This window comes from Terrapene carolina, unplaced genomic scaffold (assembly GCF_002925995.2).
Source record: "Terrapene carolina triunguis isolate 2854851 unplaced genomic scaffold, T_m_triunguis-2.0 Scaffold85, whole genome shotgun sequence".
NCBI lineage: Eukaryota > Metazoa > Chordata > Testudines > Emydidae > Terrapene > Terrapene triunguis.
In genome coordinates, this window is record NW_020664436.1 from 36,821,908 (window position 1) to 36,834,496 (window position 12,589).

Consider the following 12,589-nt stretch of genomic DNA (forward strand, 5'->3'; position numbering starts at 1 on the left):
AAAAATGGCATATTAAATAGCCACATCAGTGTATTTACCACATTACCCATAAATATAAGTTCCAGCCAGATTAGAAGCCTAAAGCAGGAATTATTTTATAAAGAGCCACATTTTGATGACTTTCAAAAATCATACTTTCCTAGTGGCAAACTACCAGCTAGAAAAATGATACTAAGGGCAGAGTCTCAGCTGGTGTCAATTGTCATGGCTTTACTGTAGTCAATGGAACTATGACAATTTATATCTGCTGAGAGTCTCCCTCATTGATTGTTGTACCATAATTCGTACAGAACAGTTGCAATATTATAGGATGATAATTCCTCTAGAACTATACTCACATCAGAAAGCACCGAGAAGCCAAGAAGATAGGAATCAACTATGAGCTTCTACAACTGTACAAATGATGAAAAAGAGATAAAGCAAGAAAGACAAATTGCAAGAATTAAGAATCCTGATATCATGTATCAAACTGTTAATTCTCAGTGTGCTTCCTGGAGAGAAAGGTGAAGCAACCCTGTATGTCAACTCAGAGATGCTACTAGCAATTCAATGGTTTGTAATTATCAATTGGATTATTGAAGGGAAATCAGCCCTTCAGTCTGCCCATTATAAATCAATCTCACTACAATCATTGGTGGAGAAAAATTCAACAGAGGAGCAAGATGGGGGAAAACATTATTTAAAGGCATCTTCCCCCGCCCCAACACAATCCTCTTTCAATTATATGATTCAGAGTTTTATTAACCAACATAAACTGCTAGGGATCCAAAATAATCTGTTTACCACGTATACTGATGCTCAAACATAAGCATTACTAAGGGCCTGATGTGAGGAAAACTTAAGTCTTTCTATATTAAACTACAAACATATTCCTTAGCTGTGGTCAAGATACTGTTGCTTCACCCACATTTTCCATCTCAGAAACTCTGACATTAAATGAGATTTTTTTTCTGTTATGCCTGCAGTGACTAATACTACAATACTTCATTCACTCCTTGCCACGTAAAGCTACAACAACCCATCCAGTTTTCCAGCAACACGTGCCAGGACTTTCAGACTGTCATACACTATGCCACAGTGTTGCTTGAGGAGCAGTAGGATACTTCATGATTTTCCCATCTTTCTCTGTTTGTTGTCACCATCTTCATAAGCAACACCTCAGAAAAGCTGCCAGGAACACTTCACTACTTGTATTTCACTGCATTCGCCAGGAAGCATCTTATGAAAGGTTTTGATTGTTTTTGATTTTTATTTGAAATTGGCTAATGAAACTGGGTTGACTCCAACCTTAACGGTTTTGAGAGTTATGATGACTCACTTCTGAATTGTAGTACGATGCATCAAAATATCGGGATCTTAAAAAAATGCATAGGCCATATTTTGAACCCTTAAAAAGTCTAGAAACAAATGCCCCACTTTTGCATATTTAGCAGCCATAGGTCTAGATTTGTTATCCCTCTGCTGTCATGAGCGGAAAGGACTCAGAGGTAGTGGAGGTAGCATCAAAGGGCAAAGAAAGACCATATTCCTTCCTTCCCTGCAACCCCTTCAAAAATCCCTCCATGGGGGCTCAGCATGTTTCAGGTTCTGCCTGTTTGGAGGAGAGGGGCAAGTGGTGCAAGGATATGGCAGGGGGTGTCTGCTGTCTCTCCCTCCCAGCCCTGTGAGAGTATTGTAACCACATGCGTTTTATTCAGTTTTGGGTTATTCAATGTAGCCCATGGCAGAGTGAATCCCCTGGCCTTGGAGTGGGAAGAGGGGCTAGAGTCAGTGGCTGGCATGAAGGCCATGGCAACATTACTCTTTCAGGAGACATGCTGTCAGGGAGACCTGAGGAAACCAGGAGGCTCAGGTTTAGAGGCCAGAATCCTGTTGTGTCTGGTTTCTATAGCACAGATTTGTTACAATCAATTCTGTGGGATGTGGGGAAGGAGGCAAACCTCACACCATACCCAATGGAATAATTCAGAGGGAATTGTGAGTTCTCTATAGGGGATGATTTGACCCAGAAATCCCATATTATTACAATGTATCGTATGTATACTGCCTATTGAAAAGAAAGGGGTGACTTTCTATAAATATTCCCCCTCCTCCCACAGTATTCAGCAAATAACAGGCATTACACAGCTGAAAGAACAGTTGTTTTTATTGATTTTTTTCATCAAAGAACACATAATGAGTTAGAGATGATTTTCATAGGCACAACAACACTCTAGGGTTTGGTACCATCATTGGGAAAATTCTGTGGTATAACTTTTGCATAATTCTACGGAAATCTATATTTATATTTCTTTATTATCTTGCCACTAAATGAATACTCACAAGAGGGAAGTAAACCATACAGCTCATCATAACTGGAAATTACAGCATAAAAAGCCATGAGCTATAACAAACTTTTCCCAAGTCTCAAATGTTATGTAGCATCAAGAGTTGCATTACAGCTTTTCATTATAGTCATTTCTAAGTGCAATGTTTCATTCTAAATGCAGATTTCATCTAATACTAGGTAGACAAATTCATAGGGAGCATAGTTCTGTGGCATAATTTCTTCTTAGCGCTTTAAAACTTAAAATTACATTAGGGGATGACCTGGTCCAGGGAATGAGAGTGAGTGAAAGAGTAAAGTGGAGAGAAACTATGATTTTTAGTCCAGAGGGATACTCAAGGGAACCAAACTATGCTCTAATCAAAATTAAGCCCTAGAATCCTGATCCTTAGTACTGCAAACCCTCAGAAGGGTTGCACCAGGAATGACTCCTGTGGCTTATACTGCTATTACAGCAATCCGTCAACAAATTTGCCTCAATTCTACCAATTGGTTTGGCCCTACATCCTGCTCACACAAAAGCAAGTTTGCATGGAGAGGGCTTTTTTTGTCTGGACTACAAATCCATAAAAAATGGGTTAGCATGGCCAAGCCACGTGGTGCGGCCCCAGACCCCGCTCCCCAACGGGAGCTCGTGGGCTTAAAACGGCCGGATCCAGCCCACAGGCTGTAGTTTGCCCACGCCTGTTCTAACCACTTGGATCAACCTAGTTTACTGACCAAAGGCTAGTCCTGCCCTCTCTCTTTTAAACCAATGAGAACTTCCTTGCCATGCATAGCAGGAGGGGAGATATTTGGCATTCACTTGCTTTGTCCTTATAGCAAACAAAGGTCTGCAGCTTGAAAGAATATGAGTCATTTGCTGCCAGTGATTTTAGGCACGCAAATGAATGATAGGCCAGAAGAGTAATTAAGATGTTTTGTAAAAATCTCTGCTTAACAGATGAGAATTAAAAGTATAAGATCACAGAAACAAGCCATGCAACAAAACTAAATGTGATCATCTTAATTAGAGGGGAATATTTGCACAAGCCTAAGAAGGGAGAGGAGCTGGAAAGCCCACAAAATGACCCTCATGCCATCCAGATTCTACAGTACATTTTAAGTCCTCATTGTACCTGCAAATACAACTAACATTGAAACAGTAAGGACTGAATTGTGGCAGTTATGCAGTGTACTGCTCTGCTTCAGGGGCAGTGCAGAGCGACATCACCTCAGAGGAAGAGGGGGGACCGTGCTCTTTTCTGCTCCTAGACAACTGTGCGGCCAGGGTAGAGGTCAGTTCCCCATAACCCTATCTCCTCCCTTCTCCTTTAGAGTGGCTTGCATCCCAGCAGGCACTAAGGAAGAAGATTGTGACTGTGACCAGCCACTACGCAGGCTACTGCAAGTGGGAGAGGGTTCTACTGCCCTCCACCACATCCCCTCCCACACGTACGCTGGGCCAGGCACATTTGGTTCTGTATCTTTCTACCTGAAAATACAGGCTCTGTAATATTACAGTTTCTTAATCTTTAAATATACAGGTTCTGTCAAACTAATTCTTGGCAAATGGCAAGCAAATATCCAGTAATAACTTGGTCTAGGCTATACTATAAAAGCAATGAATACTTCCAAATTAACTAATTGCTGATTCTCTCTTGCATTCGTGCGCTCTCTCTCTCTCTCTCTCTCACACACACACACACACACACACACACACCCACACCCACACACGTAGCAGTGGGGATCAGGATGATATAGGAAGTTTTAGTTAAGGGAAAAGTCTACCTTATACATTTAAAAACCCATGTCGGAGAGGTTTCCCCTAACAGATTATAAATCAAATTGTGGTTCTGTCAACTAATACCAGATGATATTCAATAAAGTTTCTGAAGTAGCTTTTTTCATATACTTATGTGACATCTCTTCAGAACTTTAAAAGTAAATTTAACGATGCAGTACAAAGACTAGCTCATCTTACCTCAGTAGAGTTGGATGATTTCTGGAGTAGCTGTGTGCCTGCAAATCCATTTCCCCCAGTTGAATCAAAAATCTAAATTAAAACAAATGCACAGATAAATAATCAATCAAACAAAGTGCTATGTAACATATAAGGTTAGTTTCCAATACAGCTAAATCTCTTGTGCTTAAACAAAGATGAAAGGTAACAAAATATCATTCCATCAACCTGAGAATAGATTATTTTTGCGACACGTTACCATTTTATTTTGACTAAGAGAATATATTATAACAACATCCATGCTCTCTCCATAGTGAGCGCTGCAGCAAGACTCCTCTTATAAGGCCACACACACATTCACACTCCCTCACTCTTATCTATCTATATATGCTGCTTATATCCACATGATAAGTTGCATTTATCTAGTATCTTCAAGTGGCAAACTAACCCTCTGGCCAACAGTTTCCAGTCCTGGTAGCCTGTGAAATACCACATCATGTCAAATCATGTCACTATTATTTATAGAAACGCTATTCTAAATAAATGTTGTGGTTTTCTAAAACACATTAACTTGGACTCATGGTTGTAAGAGAAGTCTATCTTTATAGAAAGAAGGCTAAACAAGTACCAATAACAAGCAATGGTAGCTGAGTATTATCCACACGTTAGAGATGGGAAACTGAGGCATGGAGAAATTAAGGCTAAAGTTCTCAAAGTGGGGATAAAGCTTACCTAACTCACAGGTGCTGGGAGGCTAAAAAAAAGCCATTCATGATTATGGATACACTCAGTCGCTATGGTGATTAGTGTCATATAGTATCTAGATAGATAGACCTGCATACTTCATTCATGGCTTTACCACTTGTGAGTAATAGGACCAACCCCCGAAAAGGCATATGTAAACAAAACATAATTTTTAGCTCACTTCTGATATCAGCAAAGTAGGACAATATCAGACACTAACTTTGTTGTTAGAAAGTGTCGGTTTTTGGGTCATCCCCGTTAAATGTCTTAAAATACAGAAGACAATCCCAAACTCTCTTCTCTTGACATGTACACATGATGCAGTATTGAAATGTGACTAAACAGCAACACTTATGAACTTCCTTTCCCATGTTCCACTCAGAGCTCTAATCAAGGGATCTTATTTGTATGACTTTTTGAAATAGTTTGCAATTTAGAATCAAAGAAACAGAAACTGTTTCAGAGACCAGGGATAACGTGAATCTTGATATCACCCATCTGCCAGGATTCAGTTTCCATACCTGATTGGTTTCTAAATAATGGGGGAACAAAATACTAACCCCTTCATTCAATTTTATATTGGAAATCTTCCCAGGATGGACTTTAAATTAATACCATAAAATAAAATTGGGCTGAAGATAAAAAAAGACTTTAAAAGGTTTGAAAGTATGCTATCTGACTTTCTGCTTAAAGTATTTTGAACAACCACACTCAATTTGAATTAATCAATGAAAACAAGGAGATTCAGAGTCAAGGCTGACATCCTCTTCTTAACTCACAATCTGATGATTAGGAACCACAGCACTGTGAACACAGCACTCACTCATGCCTTCCCTGCTCATCCCAAATTCCTACTGGATTCAACAGGTACACAAGGAAGGCAGGATTGGGCCCTGAATAGCTCTATCTATATGGCTATGCAACTCTATGGCACACTGTGAGGGTCAGTGGGTCAAAATTTCAGCCATCATTCTTAAATTCTTCACTTTTATGGACATGAGTCGGAGCCCTAGTATTACCGACACACAGTACTTAGTGTTTACTTTTCCTTAGTTTTACAGTAGGATTTTAAATAAAAAGTGAAGTAAATTTAAAAAAAAAACAAAAGTCTATGAAAACTGAGATTTATTTGGGGCCAGCTTGTTCCAGCCCTTGGTGCTAATTCCCTGCAGTGAGGGTAATGAAAGGAGCATTTTGCCCAGATTGTTGTCTGCAAATCTGAGCGTGGAGGCGCCCTCCTCTCCATGTTTAGATTTCCCCCCTTCCGCTCAAAAAAGGAGGGATATAGCTGCCTTGGTGACACAATCCCCACTCTGAACTCTGTGGAGGCCTCTCCACAGGGTCTGGGGCATGAAGGGGAGTCATATAGAGTCAGGATAGGGAGGGATAGTGGGCAGGGGATGCACTGTGTCTCTTCCCAGCCCTGTAGATATTAGCCAGGGGCTCAGTCAGGCTTGGGTCTCACAGTCATTTATTACCTACGTTCATCATGAAAGCACATCTCTCTAATATGCTGAAATATGTCACTACCCAATAGACTATACCCTTAGTCTAGCATGTAGATAAATATTTACCCATTCAGAATATGAACTGCTAGACTATAAAACTCAGACACATTAATGTGCAATATTAAATCTATTACATCAGCTCTCGGGCTATTGTGATATGAATATGGATGGGCATGTTTAAAAAGTGTGAAAGCAAATTACTGGTGTATTTGCAGCAGCCAATTTTCAAATGTTACATGATCTGGGATTTTTGTTTAATAAAAGTAAAATGCAAGACTGGGGGAATAACAGAAGAATAAGATGGACTAATGAATGACCCACATAGCTGGTTTTACAAAATGAGCCCTACTGACATGGTAGGCACGCAGAAAGCTACGGAAAACAGTAGCGTTCTGAATGTGTGCATGAGCCTGCCTCCCTTATGACAGTTAAACAAAAGTTTCTGTCTGGGTTTTTAGGGATACCCCCACTCCCTCTCTCCTTTCCTTTACTGCCTGTACAATTCAGAAAAACCCTGCCAGATCCTCATCTGGTGCAAACTGAAGTAACTCCACTGAAGTCAGTGGAGCTGTGCAGATTTATGCCAGCTGAAAATCTAGCCCCCTAGGTCATCACATCCTTCCCTCTCTGGCTGAAGGAGCACCGGAGCCTAAGCTCTCCTCAAGACGCAGCAGGGCTGCTTTGCATGTCCGCCACATGAGGTCACTCCAAAGTATTGCTGCAGGCATCTCCACCTCCCCTTGCAGAGTGCACTGCCCTCACAACACCCTCAGGCCCTGCTTGTCTAGAGCCACTGACTTTCTACTCCTGTGGGTCAGAATCTCTCTTATTCAGCAATGTACACACAGCAATAGGAACTTAATTTTACAGTACTGTCATTTACAAGCCTTTTAATAATTTTAAACTGGCATTTACCTGAGTTACTGAAGGTCGTTTTTCTTTCCCTTTTCTTGCCAAAGTGTCTAGCCCTTTGAGTGAGGAAAATAAGCCCTTCTTACTTCGTACCCTCTGTGACAGAGACAGGGTTCGTTTCCTGAGAGCAGCCTCATCCCTGGAGCAGATCTATTAAACATACATACAAGCCTTCACATCTCGATCACATAACAGCAAGATAAATCCAAAGTAATTATAATGAGACATCAAATGAGGGTTATTTCAGTTTATCTCAACATGGTCCCAAACCTTCTGCACCGCTGCTCCTTTTTTAATTAATACAAAGTGACAATTGAAGAAATATGATGTAAAAAAGTCAAGGTGGGGAAGATACTGAGAAAATATTGCTCTGCCCCACAACAAGCTAGTGCTAGTACAAGGCCATAAACTGTGCGACTGAAGAAGTTATTGCAAAGATCCTGAGGAAGAATGATCAGCCATGATTTAGATGTTAAATTCCTCAAGGAAGGAAGGCACACAAAAGTCTCAAGCATGCAAGATAACAGCATATTGTCACACCGCACAATTAGCAAACAATAACTCCAGCTACACGGGCAAAAAGAGAGAGAGAGCGAGAGAGCGCACACAGGTGCAAGAGAGAAATATAGTCCCTGTCTGTGACAAAGCTTGCCTTAATATTTCAAGGTGGACCTTCAAAACTCTTTCACCCTCATTCTCTACCACACCAAACGTGCTCCAGTCCTGCTCATTGTGATCAGCCTTAGGATTATTGGCAAGGGTTAGAGAGATGGGGGAAGATTCTCCGCTGGTGCAAAACTATGGTAGGTCTGTTGAAAGGTATGACAGCGTACAACAGCGAAGGATCCGCTCTATTATTCTTTGCAGACTGACAACAAGATTTTCAAAAGCGTCTAATGATTTTGGATACTCCCCCCCCACTTTTGGGGGTACAACTTGACACTGTAAAGAGGCCTGACTTTCAGATGGAGGGTGCTTGGCACATTCTGAAAATCAGGCTCTTTTAAGCTGTTTTAAGATGAGCAGCTCAACACTGATGGGCCCAAAATCACTAGCCACTTTTAAAAATATTGACTCCAGCTCTCACCCCAATTTAATGTATTTAATTTATATAAAAGTTGATCTGTGAAGTTAAGGGAGAAAAAAAATCACTGTGGCAAACCTTCCACAATGATAAGTTGACATTTTCAAGCCCATCTCTGCAAAGAAGAGGGTCAGAAACTTACATGGTGGTCTTTTTGTTTTAAATGAAAGCTGAGATAAGCCTCAACATTTCGGAGTCCCCAAATTTGGGGCGAAAGAAAGCATGGCCCAATGCTTCCAGGTCCCAAAGTCTGTCTCTGGGCAAGAGAATTTCTAAACATTTAGAGTCCGCGAACTAACAGGGTTTCTTTGGCAGCTGGTGGGTTTGGCGCTGTGTGTGAGCGTGTCTGTGTGAGTTTCCCTGGCTTTACTCTTCATACAACTAAATCACTAGTGATAAGGTAACCAGACCTTTCTATAACACAGTCACATAAAGTGCAGTCACACTCACCAGTGCATGGAAGGAGGAGACTGAGAAGATGCCCAGTCTCCCCAGTGCCAGTTTTGAAGGACGGCTGGTGGCAGCCAGAAGGCTCTTAGGGTTTGGTAACTCCCCACCTTGTAGACTCGCCAGGTAGCAGCGCATCCTGAAGAGGTCCATGTTAAATTTCTCTAGATTCTGCTCCCATTGCTGGATCTATTTAGATATGAAGAGGGACAATTAGAGGAAAAAATGTTTTTGTGGGTCTCGTTGAAAATGTGAGCTCGTCCACAAACTTCTAGTAAATTACTTTCATCTGGAGATATATGGATTGGATTAGTTTTCCCCCTGCCAAAACACATTCAGTCATATTGTGTTACAACAACTCAAAAAATGGCTTGAAATAAAACAAAGCTGGTGGTCCTAAATATATACTGACAAGATGAATGTATCATGGGTAGCCTGATTCCCACAGAAGCAATTACATAAAAACAAATCCTTGTGGTTCATGAAGTTTCAAGAAAATTGATTAATTTTGTTTCCTACATTTTTATGAGCTTAGATTCTATGTTTGGTTGCCTAAAAGCAAAGCTGCATGACTCAGCTAAATCAATCATCCAAGTAGCAATGTTGAGGGGGTTTGCTGGTCTTTCAGTGCTCTTCTTTTTGAATTCCCTATTCCTAAAGAAGCGGTAGCAACTGGTAACACCAGCATGTCTGGGTCTTACTCCTATTAACAGTTAAACCATTTCCTATACCTAATCATACTGTAAATGTGAATTAAATACATTATAAGCCTTATATATAATATAGAGCCTGCTGCAATGAAGAGTGTGTTTGCTTAATACAATATAAACATATTTAAATATTTAAATACACACATACACGCTTGCTGAGAGTCCAATTTTTAAACTAAATTAGGCACCCAAATCCTAACCTGAGGAGTTCAAAGGTGAATAAATGTTCATTTAAGGTGTGAACTTATATGAATAAATTTCAAATTGAAGATCCAAATGCTGGACTGGATACTGAACACTGAACATAAGTACCCAAACTTGAAGCCTGGGCTTTTGTGTGTGTCTATATGTGCACAAGCACAGACATTTACATAATGTATGTGGGCCAGATTTTGCCCTTAGTTACACTCGTGTAAATTCCTTGATTTAGAGAGGTGTAAGTGCAGGTAGAATCAGGCTGACTATGTGTGTATTATATATTATATTACATTACATGACTCAACAGAAAAGAGCAGCTGTATTTTGCAAGTTAACCACGGCCACACTTAGGCCTAGTCTATACTAAAAATTGGTCAGGGATGTGAAAAATCCACCCCCTTGAGCAGCATAGTTATGTTGACCTTGGTCCCCATGCTGATAGCACTAGGTCAGCAGAAGAATTCTTCCATCGACCTAGTGACTGCCTCTTGGGGAGGTAGATTACCTACACTGATGGGAGAATCAACTGGTGTAGGCAGTGTCTACACTGAAGCACTATAGTGGCGCAGCTGTGCCGCTGTAGCATTTTACGTGCAGACATACCCTTAGAAAAATGCTATCATCTGAAATCTAGAACTATTAAAAATTCATTCTGGATAAGTACCTTTCAATCATTTATTGCCCACAGGACAAGCTGATCACATGGGTATAAAAATTCTAGGTGCACCGATTGACTAATACATTTGGCTTGAAGCGAAATCAGGTAAGTTTCCTTGTCATGTCACCAAATATCAGAAAGAAATGAATGACTTCCTTGCCTAGTTTGTTACACTGCTAAATTCTGCTGGCTCCTTCTGAATGCTGCTCTCCCCAATGCACTTCAGGAAGAATGCACATAGGTAGTTAAGTATGGCTTCAGGAAAATACTGGAACAACCATATTTTCTTGATAGACAACTCAATTTAATTTCAAGGTCATCCACAGACAAGTCACCCTTTCCTAGTCCTTAATGCTTTATGAGTGACACAACCACAAGCAATGTAACCAAGGAAATGATTCAATAATAAAAAATAAAACAGATAATTCTGGATAAGCTACGCAATATCCTAATTTTTGCAATCGATTTTTCATTTCTGCTTTAACTTGCTAATAGCTCTCTGAGTTGTGAGACTGCTTTTCTCCTGCCCCGCTGCCTTATTTCTTACACATTTCTTAGGGCTCATCTACATCACTAATTTTTGCAATGGCATTTGAAAGCACAATAAGTCCTGTTGGTATAAACCCTGCTTTACAATAGTGTAGCATGACACCTGCATGAGGGGAGTGTAGCTTCACCAGCGCAAAAATACTTCAGGTAGACAAGTCTTGAGTTGCCAGCTACATACTGGTGTGAGACACCAGAGGTTCCAAATACATTATTCATTCTGAAGAAGTGGGATATGTTGCGGCATGTTTGATGCACACCCCTTTTTGTTTTCTCCAAATGTTTGTTTTAATGTCTGTGCTCCATTGAACAGGAAAATGACCATTTCCCACGGTAATGGATTTTTTTTTAATTCTCTTTCTTGCTATTGCAATTATTCCATAAGAAGAGGTACCATAGAAAGTCTCCTGTAACAGAGCTACCAGTGTTTGGGAGTACTGTCTTTTTTTCATCTCCTGCAGACAACAGAAATGGCTGAATTCACCACTGCATTGTTTTAGTTTTATGCTGGTGCAACTCTGTTAATTTCATGGGTGAAAAAATGGAGTAATGCAGGGGTAAATCAGGCTTCTTATCATAAAGAAAGATGAGTGATGGCGGTGGTAGGAGCTGTACTGCAACTGAGTGAGGAGCCACTAAATGTTCGGGATTCACTTTGAGTTCCTCATTTATTGTTCCTCCACTCCTCCCCTCACACACATGTTCACAAACAAAGTTGGCACCATTATTACACAGGTCAGAGTTATCTGCTCCTCGGGCCCTTTAAAAAAAGAGCCAAAAAGAGAACCTCCAATTTTTCTGTGACATACCATCTCAGAGTATCCTTGATCAGAAAAACATTATGTTCTGTAAATCCAGAAAGAAAAAAACTTTGAGGAGTGTTCTTCTCTTAAAAATGTAGTTTTAGGTCACAAAAAAGAGATACACAAATGTACACACAAAAAAGACAGAGAGATACCCTTCACATAAGGAAAATACCTAGTGCAGTCTCACCAGAAACAACTTTTAAACACATGTATGTATGCTTGTGCATAAATCCTTCAAGGAACTCTTCCCCTCACCACTCACCCTGGATTTATTTTATGATTGTTCTTTATTTTAAGCTTCCCTTTACTTCAACTCCTTTCACCAGACACCCTTAATATGACACTTTTCCATCTACCTCTACTTCATGTATGGGGTAATATAGTATGTGGTTCAACAATAGTCTTCCCTCTCCATACACTGATGTCCACAGAATGAAAGTGTGTTGCAAGCTTTCCACAACAATAAAAAGCTCAGGTCTGTCTTTTCAGGTAGGGTACGTCTACACTGCAGCTGAAAGGTGTGACTCCCAGCTTGGGTAGAAGTACATGCATAAGCTTTGCTCAAAATAGCACTGGCACAGACAGCAGCTTGGGCTAGCCTCCAAAGCGCATACCTGGGGTCTTGGACAGGCTTGTACTTGAGCGATTAGCCCAAGCTGCAGCACGAGCTGCTGCAGTCACACTGCTATTTTTAGCATGCTACCTTGA

At 40.5% G+C, this 12,589-nt stretch overlaps 1 protein-coding gene across 3 annotated transcripts in view; it reads right to left on the reverse strand.

Moving 5' to 3' along the window:
* Positions 1 to 12,589, reverse strand: part of TIAM2 (T cell lymphoma invasion and metastasis 2) — a 234,088-nt gene that overhangs the window by 74,673 nt on the left and 146,826 nt on the right. For all 3 annotated transcript variants that reach the window (XM_026649744.1, XM_026649741.1, XM_026649743.1), the window contains 3 exons: positions 8,967 to 9,152; positions 7,436 to 7,582; positions 4,290 to 4,361 (listed from right to left, as the gene is read on the reverse strand). In XM_026649744.1, the coding sequence (XP_026505529.1) occupies positions 4,290 to 4,361; positions 7,436 to 7,582; positions 8,967 to 9,152 (405 nt within the window). The remainder of the gene's footprint in view (positions 1 to 4,289; positions 4,362 to 7,435; positions 7,583 to 8,966; positions 9,153 to 12,589) is intronic.